Source organism: Terrapene carolina, unplaced genomic scaffold (genome assembly GCF_002925995.2).
Source record: "Terrapene carolina triunguis isolate 2854851 unplaced genomic scaffold, T_m_triunguis-2.0 Scaffold85, whole genome shotgun sequence".
Taxonomy (NCBI): Eukaryota; Metazoa; Chordata; order Testudines; family Emydidae; genus Terrapene; species Terrapene triunguis.
In genome coordinates this window covers 60,694,096-60,719,195 of record NW_020664436.1, presented here as the reverse complement: position 1 = coordinate 60,719,195, position 25,100 = coordinate 60,694,096, and the positions used below count along the sequence as shown (strand labels likewise).

Genomic DNA, 25,100 nt, shown 5'->3' with positions numbered 1-25,100 from the left:
TATTTTATTTCCTTATTTTCCTGCATTTAATTGTATTTCACTGCTAGGAAAGGGGAATCTCAGCAGAGAGCAGAAGCTATTTTTAAACCCTCCAGGGCTGGAGGGAGGAATATTGCAGCTGAATTTCACTCAGGGAGTGGGTGTATCTTGATGTTTGTGGCCCAGGTGGTGTTGGAGTGTTTTAGGCTGATCATCGAGAGGACATAGCAGCAGTTTTTCCTCTTAGTTCAAGCTCTGCTTCCCTCTGTCCCATAGTTGGATGCATGTCACTGGTGCTGTCTCTCATTCATAAAGCGCTCTGGAATCTTTTTGATTTTATACTGTAAGATATTAATAATTAGCTCTTATACAGCACTTTTCATTTTCTGAGTGCTCGACAGATATTCCCTAATTAATCATCACAACACCCATATGAAATGACTATTATTGTTCTCATTTTACAGATGGGGAAATTTGAAGTTAACTGACTTGCCCAAGGCAACACAGCAGGACTCTGTCAAAATTAGCATTGGCACTCAGGAACTCCTGAGTCTTGGCTCTGTACTCACACCTCACCTGTCTTTCTGATTATTTAATGTGTTTTTGAAGTACTGTACCTTTTAACCCCTTCAAATCATCCACTGTGTTTTAGTAGCAGCTGTCTTTGAATATATAAATCTTATTATTTCTGATGATTTGAAGATGTGGTGGTGATGCTGAAAGCTGTTTTTGCATTGGCAGCTTTATGTATAAGCGGTGTTTTAATGACCTCTTTTCAATGCCTATTATTTGTGAGTGGGGGTGGTTGCTGATAAACTGGTAACAGTCCCCTGGATGTCCCAATGCCTGTGGCAGGAGACATTAATTTCTGTAGTGCATATTTGCCAATGATATGTGGATTAATGGTTATATAATTGATGAGTAATATAATAGCTATCATCCTCAATATATCAAAAATGCACAACTTTGCTAAATATTCACGTTTTAACAGCCTAGCACTCAACAACTGCCTGGACAATTGCTAGCTGGTATAGGTATAGAGCATTGTGGCAATGAAGTTAGGTACTTTAAAAATCAAATAAGAGACAGTACTAGCATTGAGAACATAGATTTGATAGTCTGACACTGATTTCAGATAAATATGTGGTAGCATTAACTATTGTCATAATTCTTTTATTTCACTCTACAGTACACATAACTGACGTGTGAAATCCACCCAGCAGTTTAAGAAAGAAACTATTTTAATCAAGTTTAAGAGTTTCACTTTCTTTCTATTAAAAAAGCCCCTACCAAACACATTTTATAGACAGAAAAAAGCAGCAGCAATGGAAAATGTCAGTAATTTCTGGCTCATCCTCAAATTTACATATAGAAAAAACCAAACCAAAACCCCAAACCTGAAAAACCCAGCTCTACTGAATGCAAGTATTAGTTAATATTTTACCTTTGAGTGTGTTCATATGTATGTATTCATTTCACACCGGTGGAAATATAGGGAAAAAAATCAAGAGCCATTAAGAGTGGAATTAACTGTCCCCAAACTGACAGTACTGCTTCATTCACATTACGAGAAAGTGTTGTGATGACATTGGGTAACCTCAAATACAGCAGAGACAGGATTTATAGAGCTGAGATGCTTTATTTTTTTCTGCCATAGATTTCAATTTTAAAAAGTTCTGATGAAACCACACCTAATTTGTATAGCTAGCTAGCTTTATTCATAGGTGGCAATCCCTAGGTGCATTGCAACATGTTCTGTAACCAAGTACTTCCCAAACTTAAACTTTCCTGAGCACCCCATTTCACCCGGTAATTCTGCCTACATACACAGGAGGCACTATGGTAGTTTATATTGCTTTGCTACTAGAACTAACCACAGCATGCCCTTTGTTTCCAATATTAATGTGTTCTTCAGGGTGAACTGTTATGCTGGATACTTGCACCTATCAAAATAGAAAATCTTTGTGGAAAGCCTCTATACTCTTGCACAGTAATCTGACTAAGATTTCTTAGTGCAAAAAGGAAAATGTAGTTTAAACTATCAGACATAATTTGTGCCTTCTTGTTATTTTAGAGAGACTGTATTCAGAATGGCAGCAATAGAAGCTGCCACCACGAATATCACACACACACAATCTATCACTTAAATGGGGAATAAAACCCCATTATAGGGTGCTGTGCATGTGACATGTGATTAGCCACATGCACAGATCGACTTAGAGAAACCACATCATTTTTCTTCCATTCTGAGACATTACTGTAATAGTTGGTGGATACACATTATTTAATCTGCAATAAATTGGTACATTCAAGTTACATTTCTGAATTTAAATGAGATAAAATAATGACCTCCTCCTACTGATGTACATGAATAAAGTTCCAATTAGAGTTCATCTTCTGCATATGCAAGCACATCCATGCATACCCACTTAGCCTTTGACAAGTCAGCATTTGCTAGCTTGCCCCACAGTCATTTCCTGTTCTAAGTACAGGTGCAAACTCTTCTCTTAGATATCACTGTGGAATGAAAGTGAGCAAATATTGACCAGAGTACATCACCTATAAACACACTAGCAAAAATGAACATTTAGCACTCAATCTTCTCCCAGCATGCTAGGGCAAGATGTAGCCAAAATACCATCTTTCTAATATGTTAATGGGGAAGGCAATGGAGAACCAGCCAAAGGAGACTCTATAACCTCATGTTCACTATGGACATATGAGTAACCCACATAGTTACAGGAAGGGTGGAGAGCAATGGCTGTTGCTAGTGAGTCTGCACAGAGCACAAATCTGTATATCTCAAATTCAATGGAGTAGCTGAACAGTGCTCTGCTTTGTCTCCTCCCTTTGATACCTGGGGCAGCATCCCAGCTGTGAGAGCCTTTGGGATCTTACCAGCAGGTAAGCACTGAAAATCCAATTCCTTTGCTATTCCAGGAAAGCACAAGCCTTCGTTCATAACTACATGGTACTTAAGTCTTAGAAATCCAAGAAACTGTTGGACATTCATTTTTGGTCTTGACTCAGTTGTTAAAATCAGAGGATGTGTACGGTACAAAATTAAGGTGAAAAAGACTCTCAGTAGTTGGCACACTTAACAACTGTTGTCAACTAATCAAACTGTTGTATATTTAGTCACAAGACTTTCCCTGGTGACATAAAATTTGGCCTCTCAGCATAAGATGAATTCAGATTTCTGCAGTGTAATTGTTACCTGCTTCATCTTTCCTCAGATCCCAGTCAAGAGAGGGAGAGAGCGTTTCAAAATTAATTTATAGCCCCTTTTTTCTATTCAGTTTTTCTTGTTATTGTGATGCAGCTTTTTAAAAACAGTAACAAAGCACTGCAAGATTCTCTACACCAAATACAATAACTCACCAGTATAATGGAAAGAAAGGGAACCATAAACTTATATTATACATTGGGAAACAAGTTTGGAAAATGTAATTTTAAAGTAGTTCTTGTGCTTTTAGTACCATTTTTAGGACTCCTTTGTTAAATTCATATCAGTTGGGGCAAAAAGTCCAGTATGTCAAGCTAACTCACTGAATTTTTTTTTATAGACTTGCCATGCTATTGTAATAACAGAACTATAGGTTACATTGTAATGGAATTATTTTTATATACTCCAATTTTCAAGTCAGTATTTCAACTGTCTGAAGTCACAATGAACAGAAAAGATAAAACAAGTAAATGAACCTTAATGAACATTTGTTTTGCAAAAAGTATTTTAGATTAATTGCCATTTTTTGTATTAGTGATACATAACAAAATTATTTTGACTTCTGTTTCAGAAACCCAGGCTTATACACACCAAAACACACATTTCAGAATGTTGAAATCAATCATTGTATAAAAACACAAATGAATCACTAATTTCCAGAATTGATGTCACACTCATCTTTGACATGTTTTCTGAAGTTGACTCCAGATCGGACAGAAGAGTAATCCACACTGTTCATTTATTTACCTCAGAATTACCTTGCTTTTATTAGTGCAAGGTTTTATATAAGGGTAATATGTACAAGTCAAGCCAATCAATAAAATGACTGTACTGAATAATGCATATTTTAGTAATCTGCCTTCCCATTTATCCATTCTGAGAATATAAAATTAGCATATAAGATTACAAATATATATTTATGGTATAGAAATATTTTTAAAACCATTATGGCTGAGGGCAGTATCAGTCCTTTGTTCCACTTGGATTTAACTATTCTTCCTCAGCCAAACCACAAGGTCAGATCAGCTGCATCCAGGAAAGCTGCTTTGCTTTTGCTCATCCCCATTCACATAAATACAGGATACCCAAGTGATTATTCTCAGTACTGCTTCTTATTGCCAGACCTGTGCAGAATTTTAAAGTTTTAGGTGTGATGGTGTAGGTAGGAGATGACCAAAATGTATTAGTTTGGGAACAGTTTCCAGAGAATACAAACAAGACCCTGACGTCAGCTAAGGGCAGATTCTCAAGCAATCTACCAAATAAAAATAAGGCAATACATACAGTATGGCTGGAAAAATTAATTATTTTTCAGTTGATCCAATTCAGATGATGTCCCCTTGAAAAACCTATATTCTGAAAACTTTATTATGGATTTTAACATATGTGTATTTCCACAGCATGAATTTTTATGAAGACTGATATAAAACAATCGGCATTCCCTTTCAGAACTTAACTAAAGCTTGAAGATGAAATGCTTGTTTGCTTGATCTATGTGCTCTGCATTCTAATGTTCCTCATGTCTCTCAGCAACACTGGCCTGTAGGTTGCCTCCAAGCTTTCCATGTATTCTAAATAATCACTCACTCGAAATCTATGGAGTGCTTCTTCCTGCACAAATACACAAAAAAAATTATTAGCTATGAAAAAAGATGCACTATTACAGTATAATGAATTTTAGATGTTTCAAGGTAGCTTATTTTACTTTTGCATGTCACTGCCTTGGTGTTTTATGGTGCAAACAGATACTCTATTTCCCTTTGTTTAAAAGTGAAAAATCAGTGTGCTCATGTTCAGACAGCTCTTCCTAATTAGAAATTTGCTAACAAATGGCTTTTTCAGACTGAACCCATTTCTTCACTATTAGGAGAGCATTCCATTTGATGATTTCAAGGAATACAAAATAAGCCTTAAATAGAAAATGACAGGTTACAAAAACACTCTTTTCTCAAAGTGTATACTAGCTCTGGAAGCCCAAAGGTTGTTAATGTGCTAGGTATAATGAATAGGTTCCCAGTACATTGATCCACCCTTTTTGCTAACAGCCAGCTAGGAGAATAGCACTAGTTATATATTTTAAAAGCCAATTATGAACACTGATCTTCAAAATATGCTCTTTTAAAGCAGGCTAAGATACTTTTGCTTCATCATCATCATAAACAACAATGAACATTCTATAAAGCTCTGGATTTCATGTCCATATTTAACAGGGCAAAATAAGTCTGTTTGGAAAAAAAAAGATAATCAGGCCAAATCCTTCCATGGGACTGACAAGGTAGACAAGGGAGAGGGATGCTGGCAGATGTATCCTCTGCAAAAAGAAACCAAGAGTAGAGCTGGATTCAACAAGGACACCAAGAAAAAACTCTGGTACACTTTGATACTGCTTAGAGCAGGAACAACCTGTGTGCTGACCATCTGCTGAGCAGTGTTATTGCTAAGGCAGCATATGCTGTAACAAGCATTTAAGAGCTAGACAGTGCTAGGCCACATGGCATACAGGCTGGTGCATTAGCTGAGCATCTCCCCTAACTAGTGGTCTGCTGAGCCTAGGGTGACCAGATGTCCTGATTGGGACAGTCCTGATATTCAGGGTTTTGTCTTATAGAGGCACCTATTACTCCCACTCTCTGTCCCGATTTTTCACACTTGCTATCTGGTCACCCTCGCTGAGCCCATGGACCACAATTTCCTACCAGCCGAAAGTCTGCGCGTCCCTGTTTGAATAAGGGTCTAAGGATGTCCTTACCCTTTTCCTCGCCTCCTCACAAGTGCAAACAAGGGCACAATTTTGTTCTATTTGGGGACTCTTTTTTGCATATTGGAATGGGAAAGGATTACACTAGGCACTGGAGGAAAAAGATCCTGTTGTAGGAGGAGTTTAACTCCCTTTTTCAGGCACCCAAGTTTGTATTGATTAAATGTGTGTATGCTCTATACTGGATGTCTAATAGAAACTAAATAAAATAATTGCATTTGTTATTAATTATTCCAGCTAATGTTTATTTCAGCTACCTTTGAAACAGTCTGCAAAACTGTTTTGAGTCCCTCTGCATATTTTATGCAAGGGAGAATAAGAAGCTAATTAAAGTACCTATTGACCACACTTCATGGCCATATTTGACTTCTGAAATAAAATGGTCCGTGAGTTAAACTCCTTTTACATTCCCAAGTAGGAACCCATCTTAGTTCCTTAAAAAGAAGAAAGAAAAGGTACCTGATATATTGCCTCTCCAGACCCACACTACAGAACCTCTTTGTTGCATGACAAGACCCATGAAACATCCTAAAGCCGTTTGACTGTTAGAGGATGCACACACATCAGTACAAAGAACCAACATATTGGTAAAAGCTGACCAACTGTGATTACAAAAGGCCTCATCCCTGTAACTATTCCCAGTTCCCCTCTGCTTCATCTAAACTAGCTATAATACACCATAGATTCAGCGAAGGATGGCGAGTAAATGTGGATTTGCAGAGGCAGTGGGCTAGAGTACCCAGACCCTCATGTGGATGGATGGACATAGGAAAGGTAAAAGTAGCTTTGCCCCAGCCCCCATGCAAGGGCCAGTGATAATCAAAGACCTTGCACTTAAGGAAGCACCACAAGACCTGTTGATTGAAGTAATTCTGGGGCGGCAAGACACCTCAAAGAGAGAGGAGACATAGCCTTTCCCACCAACACACTGGCCAGTGGATCAGCTAGACACAGAGAAAGGAAAAGGTTGTACTATCCTAAGGGAAAGTGCAGCATGCACAATCCCCAAGTGCTCCCTGGAGCTTTGGCCTGGATTGTGCTTCCCAAGACACATCCCCTCTCAAAGCTCTCAGCTTCACAACGCCCCCACTGAATACAGTTGTGTAATTATACAATCTTCTGGAGAATTCCAGTTACTAAGTACACTTTGTTTCTTCCTGAAGAACTCCACTGTAGGAGGGTAGCAAGCGGAAGCCATTCCCTGGGGGAGGGTTAAGGAACGTTTAACTCAAGAAGGCTGCCTACTCCCGCTGAAAACAAACATCCAATTTAGCTTCAGAATCAGAGAGCATTGCTGAGTAAAAGTGTAAATTTAATTCCAAATGGTGATTTGAAGCCTTACAAATCTCAGACATACAGCAGCAGCCAATAAAATCAACATCTGTCACAAGTTACTATAAACTGGTCTTAGCTACTCAGGTTACTTCCTTGGGGGGATGGATAGCTCAGTGGTTTGAGCATTGGCCTGCTAAACCCAGGGTTGTGAGTTCAATCCTTGAGGGGGCCACTTAGGGATCTGGGACAAAATCAGTACTTGGTCCTGCTAGTGAAGGCAGGGGGCTGGACTCAATGACCTTTCAGGGTCCCTTCCAGTTCTATGAGATAGGTATATCTCCATAAATATGGACAATAACCTCAGTATCTCAGATACCAATGTGTGATAAATTCTTGGAAAACACTGACCTTCTACAGAATGAACCTAATGTGGATATATTATGGAGATGAGTCTTGGAGGGGACTATATCTCTGATAGAATGGACTCTAAATGTATCTATTTTAGGATTATGTATTGGAGCCCTTCTACATAATAATCTCCATCTTTCTGGAATGAGCCTCAGCTACCTAGATTTCAATTTAAGCCTCTCTGTTGGCTAGACTCTTTCAAGGATGCTCCTAAGTGATATCAAGTAGACAGAAAATGAAGTCTTATGTCCGAAGAGCCATAAACAGTACATTGAACATAAGGGCCCATACCTGACAAATTTGTTCCCCATATGGCTGGGGAAGATTTGGGAGGAAGATTCTTGCAAATATGAAGAAACTGGAGTCCCTGAACCATTGGAAGTAGGAGCTGAGTAAGAGAGAGACTGATCAATATGAATTTCCTGGGTTTTAGGTTGCACCTAAAGAAGGGAAGATCTTCACAACAAAGGCTCTGATTCAATAGAGATGGTTCTGGATGGATGAAGCAGACTTAGTGTCTTGGATCTGAGCAGCTATACTTTGTCTCTCAGATCAGAAAGCATAAGTAGGAGGCAGAGAATCCTTCCATTTTGGTGAGTGTTAGATCAAAGGATTAGGTGGGACCTCTCAAGAAACCTTCCTGATCTCACTGACAACTCCACAAATGGTGAATAGGGTCTTTAAAGGCATCAAATGCAAAACTTCCTCCCATGCCTAAGATACACATTGGCACTCTACATTAAACAGTGGCTAAATCCCTCATAATCAATAAAACTGAATGTACTGAACCACCTCACATCCCTAAACCATATCTGCAAACAGAAAGTTGAAGAAATCCCTTCTGTTTGCCTAGATTTGGAGCTCTTCTTGAAGATCACTATTTCAGAGTGAAACCGAGTCTTGAGTACTGCTTCTGTTTGAGTAAAGACTCTAGGTCTCTTTCGCTAATCTATTCATAGAGGTGGTAAGTATTTATCTTGGGACCTAGAACAGGTTAGTGGAAGACAGGGTTATTCACTTTGTGTAGTAACTGAAGTCCTTCAAGATGGTTGTCCCTATGGGTGCTCCACTTTAGGTGTTTTGATGCCCTGTGTTTGTAATCAGAGATTTGTGGTAGCAGTGCCCGGTTGGGCTGCACACGCGCCGTAGCCGTCTCGTGTCACTCCGAGCGGTTACATAGCGGTGCGCAGCCAACTGTCCCCATGTTCCTTCTCTACCTCAGAGAATCGGCCTGAAATTCTGAAGTAAAGGGGAGGAGGGAAGACAGTGGAGCACTCACAGGGATAACCATCTCGAAGAACCTCAGTTACTACACTAGGTGGTTAACCCCTCTTGCTCTTTGAGGAGTATCCCTGTGGGTGCTCCACTTTAGGTGACTGTGCCCTTCAGTGGAGGCGAGGGGCTTTGGAGTTTCTCTATTGATAGTGGATTACACAGTAATTCCAAAGTGAGCATCTGACACTGATTGTTGTTCTAAAGCATAGTGTTTAATGAAAGTATGGACTGATGCCCAGGTAGCCGCTCTGCAAATGTCAGTGATAGGGACATTATTGAGAAAGGCCACAGACGCTGCTATTGCTCTGGTGAAGTGTGTGTGAACTCCTGGGAGAGGCTGCAGACTATTGTTTTGGTAGCACAAATGGACACATCCTGATATCCATTTGGATAGTCTCTGTTTTGAGATGGTTTGACCCATCGAGCATTCTATTATGGAAACAAATAGTCTACGTGATTTTCTAAATGTTTTTATTCTTTCAGTGTAGAAAACTAATGCTCTGAGAACATCCAATGTGTGCAGTGAGGCCTCCTTCCTGTCCACATATGGCTTAGGAAAAAATACAGGTAAGTAAATGGGTTGGCTTAAATGAAAGGGGGAGGTGACTTTGGATATGAACTTAGGATGGGGTCATAGGATTATTTTATCTTTAAAGAACATTTTATAAGGTGGGTTGCCATTAGGGCACCTAGTTCTGCCACCCATCCGGTGGATGTGATGGCAATGAGAAAAGCCACCTTCATGGATAAGTGCAACAAAAAGCAAGTTGCAAGGGGTTCAAGAAGTTTTCCCATGAGTCCTTGTAGAACAAGGTTGAGGTCCCACATGGGTGTATGGTTTATCATTGTCGGATAAGTGTTTTCAATGCCTTTAAGAAAGTGTTTAATCATTGGGTGAGCAAATACGGTGACCCTGTCCACCTTGTCATGGAAGGAGGTGGTAATAGCCAAGTGTACTCTAATGGAGCTTGTGGATAGTCTGTCATCTGATGCAAGTATGGGAACCACATTTGTCTGGGCCACGTGGGCGCTATGAGAATGACCCTGGATTTGTCCTGCTTGATCTAGTGAATGACTCGGCTTAGGAGTGGGGTCGGAGAAAATGCATACATCAGTGGCGCCTCCCATTTTAGGAGGAGAGCTTCACCTAGGGAGTGGTATCCCAATCCCGCTCTGCGGCAATATTGTGGGCACTTGGCATTCTGAGCTGTTTCAAATAGATCTGTGGTGGGGAACCCCCATCGTTTTAATACGGATTTGAGAGTTTTGGGATCCATCTACCACTTGTGGGTTTGTGAGAAATCCCGGGTTAGTACATCCACTGTTGTATTCTGACATCCTGGCACATAGGATGCCAATATCTCTATGTTGTTGGTGATGCACCATTTCCAAAGGCATATCACCTCTGTATATGATCGTGCTCCCCCTTGGCAGTTTATATAAAACATGCATGCTATATTGTCCATGAAGATCTTGATTGTATTGTTCTTGATTAGAGGGAGAAAGTGATCACATGCATTTCGGACTGCCCTTAGCTCCAGTAAGTTTATGTGCAGGTTGGACTCCGCTGGGGACTAGCGGCCTTGGACCGTATTGTTGAGTAGATGTACTCCCCATACCAATTAGGGAAGCCTCTGTCGTGATTGTCATAGTTGGAGTTCCTTGTTGGAAATGGACTCCTGAGCAGATGTTCTTTGGTTGTGTTCACCATGTTAACGAATCTTTTACTCTGCGTGGCATTATGAGGTATCTGTTGAGAGAGTGTCTGTGCGGTATATACACTGTTCGAAGCCAGGCCTGCAAGCCTCTGATGTGGAGTCTGGCATGCTTGACAACAAATGTTGTTGCCAACATGTGCCCCAAGAGTTGTAAACATGTTCTGGCGGATGTTTGTGGGCTTTCCCTCACCGTTGAAATTAGGTTGACTAGGGTGAGGAAGCGTTGTTGGGGTAGCATTGCTATTACTGTTAGACAGTTGAGACAGGCTCCTATGAATTCCAACTTTTGGACAGGAACCAATGTGGACTTTTGCACGCTTATTTGCAATCCTAGGTTTGTGAAAAGTGTTATTGTGCTCTGTGTGGCATTTATTGTTTCTTGCTGTGTTGGTGCCAGTATGAGGCAGTCATCCAGGTATAGAAATATCAGTACTCCGTGTCAGCATAGGTGAGCTGAAATGACAGCAAGAACCTTGGAAAAAAAAACCCTTGGGGCAGTGGATAGGCTGAAGGGTAGTACTCTGTGGTGGAAATACTGTTTCCCTAGGGTGAATCTCAGGAATCTTCTGTGTGATGAGTGGATTGTAATATGAAAATTAGCATCGTGAAGGTCGAGGACCGAGAATCAATCTCCTTTCTCTAATGCTGGAATTATTGTGCTAGAGTCACCATTTTTAAACGTGTTCTCACAAATTTGTTGAGTTTTCATAAATCCAGGATGGGTCTCCACCCACCAGTCTTTTTCTGAGTTAGTAAGTAATGTGAATAAAAACCTCTCCCCCTATGTTGTAATGGTACAGGTTCCACGGCACCTAATTGCACAAGGTGGTTTATTTTCTGTTGTAACAAGTGCTCATGAGAGGGGTCCCTGAAGAGGGATGAGGAAGGGGGATGGGTAGGCGAGATAGAAATAAAGAGGATGGAGTAGTCCTTCTGGATAATCTCTAAAACTCATTTGTCTGTCGTGATGGTGTTCCAGACTGGGTAGTATGGTGACAGAGTCTCCAAATGGGCAGGGGACTGGTTCTGGAGTCAGAGTGTGTGGTGGTCTCGTGCCCTTGACCACACCTTCAAAATAATTCTTTAGAGGTGGATTGTTGAGATGTCAAAGACTGATCTTGGTTCTGCCGACATCTGTTCTGTTTTTGTTTACTCCATTGGTCATACTGTCTTTGGGGCTGAGAGTATGGCGTAGACCGGAATCTCTGATTGTAAAACCTGCTCTGTTTCTTTTTGTTTGCAGGTATGTAAATGCCACGGGTTTTTAAGGTCGCCCTTGAGTCTTTAAGTGTGTGTAATGAAACATTGGTTTTGTCATCAAATAGTTTTCGCCCCTTGAAGGGTAAGTCCTCGACCGTTGCCTGGAACCTCCCTTGGGAACCCGGAGAGGTGGAGCCCATGACCACAGATATCACAATGGCTCATGCTGTTGTGTCTGGCTGAGTCAAGGGAGGGCTGGAGGGCTGTCCTAGTGATGAGAGACCCTTCAGAAAAGTTTGCCTTGTACTGTACTTTTTTGTCATCTGGTAAATTTTCAATAGAAGTTGACATTTTGGTGAGCAACTTGTGTGTATATTTGGCTGGCAGGGCAGCATAGTTGGCTATGCGGAACTGAAGTGTAGCTGAAGAATAAGCTTTCCGCCTGAAAAGGTCTAGCCTTTTCCAGTCCTCATCGTATGGGGTCGTTTGAGACTGGTGTTGTTTCCCCCCTTTGGTTGACCGCTTCTACTATTAAGAAGTTTGGTGCGGGGTGTGTAAATAGGAACTCAACGCCTTTTGGTGGTACGTAATATTTTTTGTCAGATCTTTTACATGCGGGTGGTGCTGTAGCCGGTGTCTGCCAGACTATTTTTGAAGGCTCCATGATTGCATCATTAATTGGCAGAGCTATCTTTTCCAAAGGGGATGCCTGGAGTATATCTGTGAGCTTGTGTTGGGCTTCTGGTAGCTGAGCCAATGAAATATCCAGGAATTCAGCAACCCTTTTGAAGAGGTCCTGAAAGGATTTGAAATCATCCCCCATGGTGTGTGTGTGAGGTACATTATGGTTTCGTCCAGTGTCGAAGATGAGAGGTGAGTAGGCAGCAAAGTATCATGTTTGGCTGTGTCCTCAGGTTCCTCAGTGACTTCCTCTTGCGTTTCGGAAGTGCCGGGACAGTTGGTGAATGGGACCAGGATGTTCTGGACCTAGGCTGGTTAGGGTGGCTGCGGTTTTCAGTCCTATACATTGCCCATGGATCCCAGTATGACCAGTAAGGTGGGAATGGTATGGAGGGTGGTGCCCATGGGTGACCATACCATCCTCATATATCTGCAGGTGGTTGGCGATGAGATGGTCCTGGCTTGGGTGAGAAGTGGCAAAGAGTATTTATTACTGTGTAAGCAGAGTCAGGATGAGCTCTACCCTGACATCTGGTGGTGAATTATGGCGAGTGTGGAAAAGAACTCCGGGGCTGATCTTGTTTGCATAGGCACACCCACCTGCCTGGCACGAGACAACAGCAATTGATAGTGGTTACTTTGGATGGGGTGGGATCCCCAGTTTCTCTGTTATTGGGGCAGGAGGAATAAAGTGTTGTTACCCTGATTATGTGAATCAAGGACAATGAAACTGTTTTATGACAGAGGGTCTCACCATCACCTAAGTAGCACTCGCTAGACAAGGGACATGGGTTCCACAACTCAGTGAATTGAGAGAGGATGGGGACAGGTATTTGTACCTGATGGTATAGGCCCCCCTTTGAGGGCCTGAAACACCAATTCTTCTCTCCACTTTTGAATGTCCGAGCTAACTTTGATACCATTAGGAGTCTAGTTACAGGCTACTGAGCTGAATTCACTTTGGGCCAATGGTGCACCAGCACTGGGGCTCCCGTACTACGAGCTGAAATCCCTAAGAGCTGAAATCACAAAAGAGCTAAAGTTACTAAGAGCTGAGATCACTGAGTGCTTTGTTAACTAGTGGGGGAGCCTGAAAATATATTGCTAAGCAGCTGGCGGAGCAGTTTGTGGGGACGGCTGGGGGAGCAGCGAGCGGCGCGGAGCCTTGCGGGGACGGTTGGAGCGGCCCAAGGAATGGCGAGTGGAGCCATTTGCGGGGACGGCTGGAGCGGCTCACAGGTCGGTGAGCGGAGCGGACCCATTTGCGGGGACGGCTGGAGAAGCTCACAGGTCGGTGAGCAGAGCGGAGCCATTTGCGGGGACGGCTGGAGCAGCTCACAGGTCGGTGAGCGGAGCGGAGCAGCTCGGAGAGCACAGCAGTTCGTGGGACGGCAGGAAGTGGACTGGCTCGTGGTGAAGGCTGCGGCGGAACCCCACGGAGAGACGGCCGGTCGGCCTCGGATCACGTAAGGTGCCCCTTAACACCCTGCGTGCCCCCCTTTTACTCTGGGGCTGCACTGACCAGGGACAGAGACTTTGGGGGTTGTTGGACTTTGGGGACTCTGGGTGATTTTGGGGTTGCTGGATTCAAGAACCAAAGGGAAAGGACACGGCCCAATTTGCTGGGGTGGGTCTTTTGCTCATGGTTTGTGTTATGAATCCTGTTTGTGGTGTTTTTTCCAATTTAATGCTGATGTCGTTTACCTCATGTTATTAAACATTTTCTGCTACACTCAGACTCCGTGCTTGCGAGAGGGGAAGTATTGCCTCTTAGAGGCGCCCAAGGGGTGGTATGTAATTGTCCCAGGTCACTGGGTGGGGGCTCGAGCCGGTTTTGCATTGCGTTATTGAAACGGAACCCCTAGATACAGAACCCGGCCCTTGTTGCTTCCAACTTAGATGGGCAGAAGGGTTACAACTGCATCATCCTCTTCTTCCTCAACACCAACCACCTGCAGATATATAGTGGGGGGGGGGCTGAGTTGCAAGGAGTAGTAAGCTGGCTTACTAGTGATCTAGATGGGGTACCCTCGGTGTCAAGTAGAGGAGATTCAGGCGTTGAGGCCACTATCAGGTCCGAATGCCTCATGAATTGCTGCGGAACCGTGAAGCTCGGTGCCGGGGACGGCATGGTGGACAGCCCAGGAGCATGAGTTGAAACTGCCGGTGCCGAGGATTTAGAGCTGTGCGGCATAGGTACAGCAGGTGGCGCCATTGTAACACTCAGTGCCAAGATTTTTTTCAGCTCTGTGGGTGCCAAGCTGGAAGATTTCACTTTAGTGTGTGAACTCTGGGTTCTTCTTCAAGGAGTGTCCTTGTGGGTGCTCCACTTTAGGTGCCTTGACGTCCTGCGCTTGCAATCGGAGATTTGTGGTAGCAGTGTCCAGCTGTGCCATGCACGCACCATTGCCGTCTCGCGCCGCTCCAAGCAGTTACATAGCGGTGCGCAGCCAGCTATCCCCCAGTTCCTTCTCTACCGCCTTTGGCTTGAGTCGGCGCAATCAGCAGCGCCCTATCTTACCTCAGATAAGATTTATAGTAGATAGTTCACAGTGATAGTGTTAGCTTAGTTGTAGTTAGTTTCCCTAGCCCCTTGCATTATTCTAATTTCTTTACCATTAAAAAAAAATCCTTTACTTTCCCTATCTACCCCTGCCTCTCTCGCAGGCATACAGCCTTAGTCTCAGACAGGGTTTACCCTTGTTTTTTTTCTCTAAGAGACCGACTCTCAGGCATGCCCAGCTCACCTGGCTTTAAACGCAGCCTGACTTGCAGATTCTGGTCTCGGATTATCACACTCAGTGTATCCACTGCCTTGGTGAGACACACATTACTCAGAAGTGCCCATACTGCAGAAAACTGACAGCTAGGATAAGAAAAGCCAGGGATCTCCAACTGAAGCGCCTCATGATGGAGAAATACCTCAGGCCAGCCTCCAACCCTGAGTTCAGGTCACCCTCTGGCCACAAATCTCTGATTCCCGAAGAGCTAAAGACTCTATGCGGGCAAGCTGTAATGGCTGTTTTTTCCTTTCTTTTCAGTGATTGATGTACTGGCATCTGATGACTCCAGCTTTTTGATACAGAAAGTTGAACAAATAAGGCGTCCTCCAAAAGGATGAAGTCTGTCTCTCTTGCTTCTTGCCCGCGCCACTTCCTGCAGCTCTCATTGGCCGGGAATGGCGAACCGCGGGCATTGGGAGCTACGGGAGGCCGTGCCTGCGTACGGTCGATGTAAACAAACTGTCTCGCAGCCCGCCACTGGATTACCCTGACAGGCCGGGTGTGGTCTCGCAGCCCACCACTGATCTACTCTATTATTTTATTAATTCAAGTTCAGCAATTTTATGGACTGCCAATAGGGTTAATTCGGTTTAATACCCATAATGCTGTTGGCCAGCTACTAGTTTTCTTGAGTTTTAACTTCCCAGTGCAGGGATTATCCATTACTGTACTGAAACAGTACTAATAAAATAGAAGTCTAAAAGTTTCTGCATACATAGTAATTGCAAAAGGAGTTGAATATACATTTTACCATTTCTTTAGATGCACTACATCTCCTCCATTTCTTATTAATAGGAGTCATTTGATATGTACAGAATCCCCAACCCTCCCTATCATATACAAAGATATGGTATAGTGCTTGATGGTTGTATATTTTCTTTTTTCACCCTCTGCCACTTATATTTTCTCAAGTAAAGGATCATGATTGGTCAGCAAACAAATTATTTATCTTGCTTATAACCACCACTGTCTTTCCATACTGGCCTACCTTACTATTCCAATTTCAAAAAAATATACTTTTCCTTTAAAATATGAGGAGAGTTTCATTTGCACACAAAAAAAGAAGCTACAGACAAGCATTGCATTCAGCACCAGGTAATATTAGCCCTAACTCTTAAAATTCTCTAAATATTCACATGTACCCTTATATACCGGTAGTTCAAGAATCTTTTCCATTATACATAAAAAAATAGGAGCTAAAATGTGAAAGAGACAAATTTTTAAAGTACCTTAGTCTGATAATTTGCCCGTTCTATAGAGTCCTAACCACTTTCTTTTTGTCTGTAAATAATAAGATGCACTGTTCCTGACATAAGTTTTATTTTTTCTTTTGCTGCTCTCTTCCTCCTTTGTTGTCTTGGCATCTCCTTTTCTTTTCTCCTACCTTCAACCCTTGGACTCTCCCTCAAAGCACTTACTATCATACTCCCCTCCAAACACAAATCAGCCCTGGATATTCAGTGCGGCGTGTGGGTGGCTCTTCTAGTGTATAATACAAGAGAATCTCAATTTTATGAACACCAGTACTACAAATGATGACTTATATGAACCATTTTTCCTGATTAAAAAAAAAAAAGATATAACATCCGTTCACATTCTAATGCCTTTAGTACACTGGAAATGCCTTGCCATGGTTTGAAAAACAAGAAAGCAATTACTTCTGTCAGAATTCCAGAATTCATATAGCCCACATTTTTCTGTGCAGAAAAATGCAAAAAAATAAAAAATAAAAATCTGCCAGCAATACGTGGTTTTTCTGAGGTGTCTCAACAGGAGCTAAAATTGTACAGGGAAAAGATTGTGCCTGAAGCTATTCAAAGTCAACCTATTTTTGTTGACCTCCATCACAGGACCTAACCAGATCAGCTACAACATCACCGGCTCATTCACCTGCACGTCCACCAGTGTTATATATGCCATCATGTGCCAGCAATGCCCCTCTGCTATGTACATTGGCCAAACTGGACAGTCACTACGTAAAAGGAAAAATGGACACAAGTCAGATATCAGGAATGGCAATATACAAAAACCTGTAGGAGAACACTTCAGCCTCCCTGGCCACACAATAGCAGATGTAAAGGTAGCCATCTTACAGCAAAAAAACTTCAGGACCAGACTCCAAAGAGAAACTGCTGAGCTCCAGTTCATTTGCAAATTTGACACCATCAGATCAGGATTAAACAAAGACTGTGAATGGCTTTCCAACTACAGAAGCAGTTTCTCCTCCCTTGGTGTTCACACCTCAACTGCTAGCAGAGCACCTCACCCTCCCTGATTGAACTAATCTCGTTATCTCCATACTGATTTATACCTGCCTCTGGAAATGTCCATTACTTGCGTCTGATGAAGTGGGCATTCACCCACGAAAGCTTATGCTCCAATACTTCTGTTAGTCTTAAAGGTGCCACAGGACCCTCTGTTGCTTTTTACAGATTCAGACTAACACGGCTACCCCTCTGTTACTTGACTCCAAGTGTTTTGACTTTCAGTGACACAGAGAATTCCAAATATTGCCAAACTGGCCTTGAATTGCATAAATGCTATCTCAAATTCTGCAGATGTAGAGAGAAGTTTTTCACTGTACAATTGGATCCTTTCTAGCAGAAGGAAATCACTAAGTGAGAAAAACTTGAAGGCTCTGTTTTCTGTACTATAATTTAAATGAAAATACTGGATTGCACAGAAATGCAGGACAATGATTAACAAAACTGTATGACTTTCATGTGTGAAAGTCTGAGCAATTTAAAATGACATTCTCCTTTTTTTTTTTGGCTGTTTGGTGTTCTGTAATGTAATTTAAGTAAAATTCCAGAATTATAACTGGAATGCAGGGTATTAGTTACCAACTGTTTGTAACTTAAATTTCATGTGTTTAGGAAATGCTGAATAGTTATCGTGACTTTTTTCTGTATTGTAGTTTAAATAAATTACCCAACAAATTGAAACTGGTGTGAGTGTATTGCATTATTTTGACAAATAAAATATGCAGAATTTTGAATTTTTTGGTGCAGAATCCCCCCAGGAGTAAGCAATACAGCACATCATACTGCAACTTATGTACCATACCTACTGTAATATTGTAAGACCCCTTACATCTTTCCAAAAATTGTCATGTAGCATCAACAACTTCTTTAATAACTACTTAAGCTAAGGACATTCTTTAAAAATATTTAGTATTAAAAGTGCATTTTAAAAACTGAAAACGTTTACATAAAGAACAGGAGTTTTTGGACTTTTTGAAAAGAGAATTTTATTTCCTGTGAAACTCTAATAAAATTGAAGGAATATCTCAAAAATGGACTGAATAAAAAGTTAAAACTAACTTTTAAAAGTTATCTGATGGTTTCCAGCCATAAGAAGAACAAAGGCAGTTAACAATGTTCTGTTTCCATTAGACTGCATATTCAGGAACTGAAGGCATCACCTAAGACAGAGGTGGGCAAACTATGGCCTGCGAGCCACATCCGGCCCGCGAGATCCTCCTGCCCGGCCCCTGAACTCCTGCCCTGGGAGGCTAGCCCCCGGCCCCTCCCCTGCAACCTCAGCTCGCCCCACCGCCGGCGCAATGCTCTGGGTGGCGGGGCTGCGAGCTCCTGGGGCAGCGCTCTGTGATGCGCAGTGTGTGGCTGTAGTGCCGCCAGCCACCAGTGCTCCAGGCAGCATAGTAAGGGGGCAAGGGTGTTGGATAGAGGGCAGGGGAGTTCAGGGTGGTAGTCAGGGGGCGGGGGTGTGGATAGGGGGCGGGGCGGTCAGAGGGCGGGGAACAGGGGGGTTGAATGGGGTCCGGGGGGGCAGTCAGGAAGGGGGAGGTTGGATGGGGCGGTGGGGGACAGTCAGGGGTTCCGGGGGCAGTCAGGGGACAGGGAGCGGTGGGCGTTGGCCGTCAGGGGGCGAGAAGCGGGGGGGGGCGCGAGGGGGGGGGGGGCGGCCAGGCCACGCCCCCCTCCCCTAACCGGCCCTCCCCTGTCCGGCCCTCCATACAATTTCCAAAACCCAATGTGGCCCTCAGGCCAAAAAGTTCGCCCGCCCCTTACCTAAGACAACCCTGAAGGCATGGAGTCAATGGAAGAGTGATAGCAACCAACTTTGGATCTAAACAACCCTGAAAGAGGTTCATTTTCCTATAATTTAATGAAAATAGGAAGGAGATGAGTATTAAAAAAACCTTTGAATTGAGCACCTCTCCCTCTCACACACATACTCTCTGCTATCCTGCTTAAAGAGCTAGTATTCATCAACTCATCCTGTCCATCTCTACAAGTAAGCTGCCACAATGGGTCAGAAAAACAGAACACTCAAGAAGAAACTAACCCAAGGAAAACCTCCCAAAGACCTCTCATGGATTGGTGAGAGAAAGTTAACTAAGACACTCACAAGGGATTAGATACTGTATAAAACTCTTGTAATGATTTTACTGGCATATGGAAATATTATTGTAACTTATTTAACAGTTTCTCCTGGATTTAAGATTCTTAATATTCAGAATTTGCCTGTCTCAAGACAGCTCCTTAAATGGCTTCTATTAAATAACTGACTCAAACACTTTCTTCGATGTCACAGGATTTAGTTAAAATTGCTTACTTTGCCTAATTAAAAAATGTCTGGCTATTATTAATAACCAACTATATCCACCTTTCCTTAAAAAAATTATTTTGCCTATTTATAAACCTTCTTAGTTACTTAAGGATGTACTAAGACTGGCTTCAGGATAATTTTGGAAAATAAGACATTGGTCTCAATTTACCAAGAGAAAAGTGCCCCATCAAAGGCAGCCTCATTCTCAGAGGTGAAATCTCTGCTCAAAGCTCTCCACAGAACATCATACAGAAGAGAATGTAATGCAAATAACCAGTTTATCAGTTATGTTCCGTCACTTGTGTTGTTTTATGTTTCACTTCCTTTCTTTAATAATAAAATAGCCACAGTGAATAATTGTGATTATTTTGCTTGGTCTCAATCATGCGATTCTTACGGTGTGTAAAGAATCCCTTTGACTAAAATAGTGGGAGTTGCATGCCTGAGTTTAGATTAGTAAAAGCTGGCCTACAATTTTTTGTTTCTAAATATTTTTAATACTTTTAAAAATAAAATCACTTGCCGTCCAACGATTTAAAATTACCCCTTTCCAGCTCACAAGATCCTTTACTAACAGGATTTGTGCACCATGTAAAAACAATGATTATGGAAGTGAAAAGCAAAACAGAAGCAATTTCTAGTATACAGTAGTATTTAACACAGAGGATTATTCACTGCACAGTGCTTTTAAACAATCTTTTCTCTCATTCCTGCATCCTATAAAGTGTGGTACAAGGAAACCAGGACCTAAGTTTCTCAGTAATCAAACAGTGAATATACAAATCTCGGTTCTCTAATTAAAATCATAGAATATCAGGGTTGGAAGGGTCCGCAGGAGGTCATCTAGTCCAACCCCCTGCTCAAAGCAGGACAAATCCCCAACTAAATCATCCCAGCCAGAGCTTTGTCAAGCCTGACCTTAAAAACCTCTAAGGAAGAAGATTCCACCACCTCCCTAGGTAACCCATTTCAGTGCTTCACCACCCCCTAGTGAAAAAGTTTTTCCTAATATCCAACCTACATCTCCCACACTGGCCACCCCCACTGGCCACTATAATCCCTCTGCTCTAACTAGCACCTCTACTTAGAATTTATCAATGTGTTAAACAAAAAAGAAAAAATATGAACTACAAACAAGCAAAACAAGAAATGCATGTAAAATTGCTACAAAGTTGCTTAGTGCCAAATTGGGGCATAAGCGGCATGGTAACACAGGGATGCAAAACACCCCCTTACTTTCCTATACCAGCTACTTCTTGTATTGCTACACAGGTAGCAGCACAAAAGGGGAAGCAAGCTCAACACAGCCACTACATCCCTTTCCTTTGCAAGTGGGAGCAAGACGTAGGTGGAGTTTTGATCCTGGCCCACCAATTTGCCACCAGAGCAGCTATGTTGGTGTGGTGGGGAGCATATGCTGTGGCAGGGATAGATCTGTCATGATATACTTCATCCCCAAAGCAGTGGGGAGACCAAAAGGGAGACTGATTCCATGCTGCAGAAAAAAGCACTGCTCCTTGCAATGAGCTATATCATAAGCTGATGATTTAGCCCTTATTTTGTAAGTACTTTTAAACAACCTTTCCAGGGCCCCCGGCCCCATGTCTGATGCTCCTCTGGGCCATGGGGCCCTGCCCCATCTTCCCCCGGCGCCTCAGCGCGCCGCCACGCAGGAGCGGTCCAGGAAGCGCTGCAGCGTGGCGTGGCTCCAGTGGGACCTGAGCTCTGCCTCATCCCGCTGAGCCAGAGCCACTCAGCCGCGTGGTAAAGGGGCGGGGCTGCGACGCGAGCTCTGGTCCCGCTGGAGTCACGCCACTGTAGTGCTGTCGAGGGCAGCTCGTGGACAGCAGCGCACGCTGAGGCTCTGAGAGAGGGGAGAGGCGGGGGTAAGCGGCATGGGGGGCCGGGGCCAGGGGGGCAACACGGGGTACATAAGGAAAGAAACCCCCTGGGAGGGAGCTGCCACCACCCCACCTGATGTGCCCAGAGAGACTACTTCTAGCCAGGGCCGGCTCCAGGCACCAGCCGACCAAGCACGTGCTTGGGGCGGTACCTTGTAAGGGGCGGCCAATCTTGGGGTGGCGGGGCGGTGCTCGGGTTTTTGTTTGTTTGTTTTGTTTCGGAAGGGCGGCGCTCGGGGTTTGTTTTTTTTTGGTTCAGCAGGGCAGCGCTGGGGGGAGGTTGTTTTTGTTTTTTGGTTTGGCGGGACGGCACTTGGTTCGGCGGGGCAGCACTGGGGGGCGGTTGTGTTGGGGGGGGGGGGGGGTTTTTTTTTTTGCTTGGGGTGGCTAAAAAGTTAGAGCTGGCCGTGGGCACATGGAATGCCCCCGCCATCCGCGGTGGCAATTCGGCACGCTGCTTGGGGCGGCAAAACCACTAAAGCCGGCCCTGCTTCTAGCCCTGCTTTCCCTGCCAGCTCAGGACTCCAGCACCCTGTCTTGCTGAGCCAGACACTCCTGCTCCAACAAAGACCCAGGGTCTGAATTACTTGCCCCAAAGCTGCAGGTTTACATGTCAGGAAAATTTCAGGGAGTAAAGACAAGAATTTTGGAAGAAAATGCCCAAGCCTATTTTTCTCCATGCAGTGCTCACATGCTGAACCTCTGTGGCACCCACACTATGGAAACCAGTGCAGAGGTAAAAACGTATTTTGGAAATGTTCAGAAACTCTATAAAGTATTTGCTCTTAGCCCTGCGAGATGGAAAATTTTGCAGACCACTGTGAATATATCTCTTCACTCTGTATCTAAAACTAGGTGGAGCACAAGAGTTGATGCTGTTCGCCCCCTAATCAAAAAATCACACAGGCATGCTGGAAAGTTTAATTAAAATTGAAGAGGAGCTTCATTTACCTCCCAAAATCCAGGCAGATGTTGACTGTTTGATTAAGTGGCTTAAGTCATTTGAATTTGTACTTCTTACTACAATATGGTTTAAAGTGCTTCATTGTATTGTTGATAAGAACAAGGTCCTACAAAGTGCCAAATTAACAATGGAAGAGGGAGCTAAACACGTGAGCAACTTAGTAAAGGAAATTCAAACATTGAAAGATTCTTGGCCAATTTTTTTTGAAGAAGCCAAACAAGTCGCTTCAAGCCTCGGCATTGACCCAAAAATGAAAAGTGACTCAAGGATCCGGAAGAACAAGCGATTCTTTGACTACACAGGGGATGCAGACTATACATTTGACTCTCCCCATATTCAGTTAAAAGTATAGGTGTTCTTCCCGACAATGGATTTGCTTCTATCTGAGCTAGGAGGTCTTGGTGAAAGAATGGCTGAAGTCTCAAATTTATTTTCACCCATTTTGTGTCCGCCAGATAAAGTGGATGAATCTTCGATAGAAAATTTTGTTGACACTTTGGCTACAGCATATCCAAGTTTTGTGCTTTTTATGTTTGTCATGCCAGTGGTTCTCTAATGATGCTAATCATTAAAGCTCACCACCATCTGGAATATTGCAGTGTCAACATAGAAACCTGATCTTTGTCCATCCCCAGAAGGAGGAAATCAATGGCCAATGATATCAGTGGAGAAAAGGGAAAGTCCAGAACAGAATAGTGATTGGTGCCGCTATTAACTTTAAATAATGACTTCTTGAACAAGGGTTCAAACCATTACTTTGTTTAGAGGAAGCTGGCACCTTCACCTCCTAAAGTGAAGCATTAACAAAGAGAACATGGAGGTTGAATAAGGGGGTTGAATCCCATAGGTCACAGTTTGCAGATTCTTTAGAACATCTAAAACCACTATTAAAAAAAAAAACGGAATGAAACTCAGCCAGCCAGGAAGGTATGTTTGTCTTGTTCCTGTTCTATAACTGCTCTCACAGACATAGCCAAACTGATCTTGGTCAATATTACCTGTGAACTAGGAGGAAAACTACCCATTGCAAGTAACGTGCAACTTTGTTTATCAAGTCTACAAATCTATTAAATAAATCAAAATCTATATTTTAATATTTTAAATTAGATTTCAAATTCTCAATTCACCTTCTTTCTCCAAATCTTAAACTGGTGGCATGCTGTACAAACAATATTTGTGGAAATGAATGAAGGGTAGAGATCATCTTGGCAGCTGTTCAAGGTTTAGTATAAAATATCTTAAGATTTTATTGAAAAGTCAGTTTCCCTCCCAGGCTTTATAATCCATCCAGGTGATATTCATGGCAGGAGAAACGCTAACTATAAGCCTACAATAATATAAATGAGCAAACCTTGCAAAGTCCTTCTAAAGAGGCAGCTATCAAAGTAACAATCATCTGAAGGGAAAACTTTGTGATTCAAATGTTTTCAAGCTTCAGTAGGAGGATACTGCATAACTCTACACCTCTGAAACACACCTAATTTTGAATGGAAGCCACGTACATACAGAGGGAGTTAGAGTCCAATTCACTTCCCATTGGAGGCAATAGGAATTTTTCCACTGATTCCAATAGGAGCTGGAAAAGGCCTATATGTATCAGTACTTTTCTCTGGAGAACACTATACTTTTTTGCCCTGTTTGATGAAGAAATACAACTACAGTATAAGTGAATGACAAGTGAAAAAAGGGTCATATAGTGAAGCTTCCAAAGAAAGGAGACTTCAGTAAGGGTAAAAACTGGAGGGGCATTCAATTGCTTTCTATTCCAAGTAAGGTAGTTAAAGGTATTATTCTAGATAGAATAAAGAAAGTGGTAGGGTCACAATTTCAATAAGAAGAGGTATTGTTCAAACAAGAGAAATCATGTATAGATCAAATAGTAACCCTATGTGTCATCATAGAACTGTTGATCAAATGGCATTTACCACTTTATATTGATTTTATAGATTTCCAAAAAGCCATATAGAGGATAAAACTGTTTTATGGAAGTTGTTGTGCCATTATGGAAATTTCCCTCAGAAATATGTGAACATCACTCAGAGCTTCTATGAAAATATGACTTGCTAAGTAATACAAAGCAGTGAACTGATTAAATCATTGAAGATTACTATAGGTGTCAGACAAGAATGTCTTATGTCACCTATGTTCTTTTTTACTGGTAGGGGATTGGGTAATGAGAAAGACCACAGGGTCAGACAATGGACTGCCACACAAGTTAACAGGAGCTTGACTTTGCAGATTACATCAACTTGCTATACCATACTCACAGAGACATGAAAGCTCCAACGTATGACTGCCAGGCCTCTGCAGAGTTAGTAAGATTGAAAAATCAACACCAAGAAAACTAAAACCGTGAG

General features: G+C 42.6%; 1 protein-coding gene across 2 annotated transcripts in view; it reads right to left on the bottom strand.

Annotated features, from left to right (window-relative positions):
- Positions 1 to 2,274: 2,274 nt before the first annotated feature.
- Positions 2,275 to 25,100, bottom strand: part of TBC1D32 (TBC1 domain family member 32) — a 157,010-nt gene continuing 134,184 nt past the window's right edge. For both annotated transcript variants that reach the window (XM_026649841.2, XM_026649842.2), the window contains exon 34: positions 2,275 to 4,816. In XM_026649841.2, the coding sequence (XP_026505626.1) occupies positions 4,697 to 4,816 (120 nt within the window). In that variant the 3' untranslated portion in view covers positions 2,275 to 4,696. The remainder of the gene's footprint in view (positions 4,817 to 25,100) is intronic.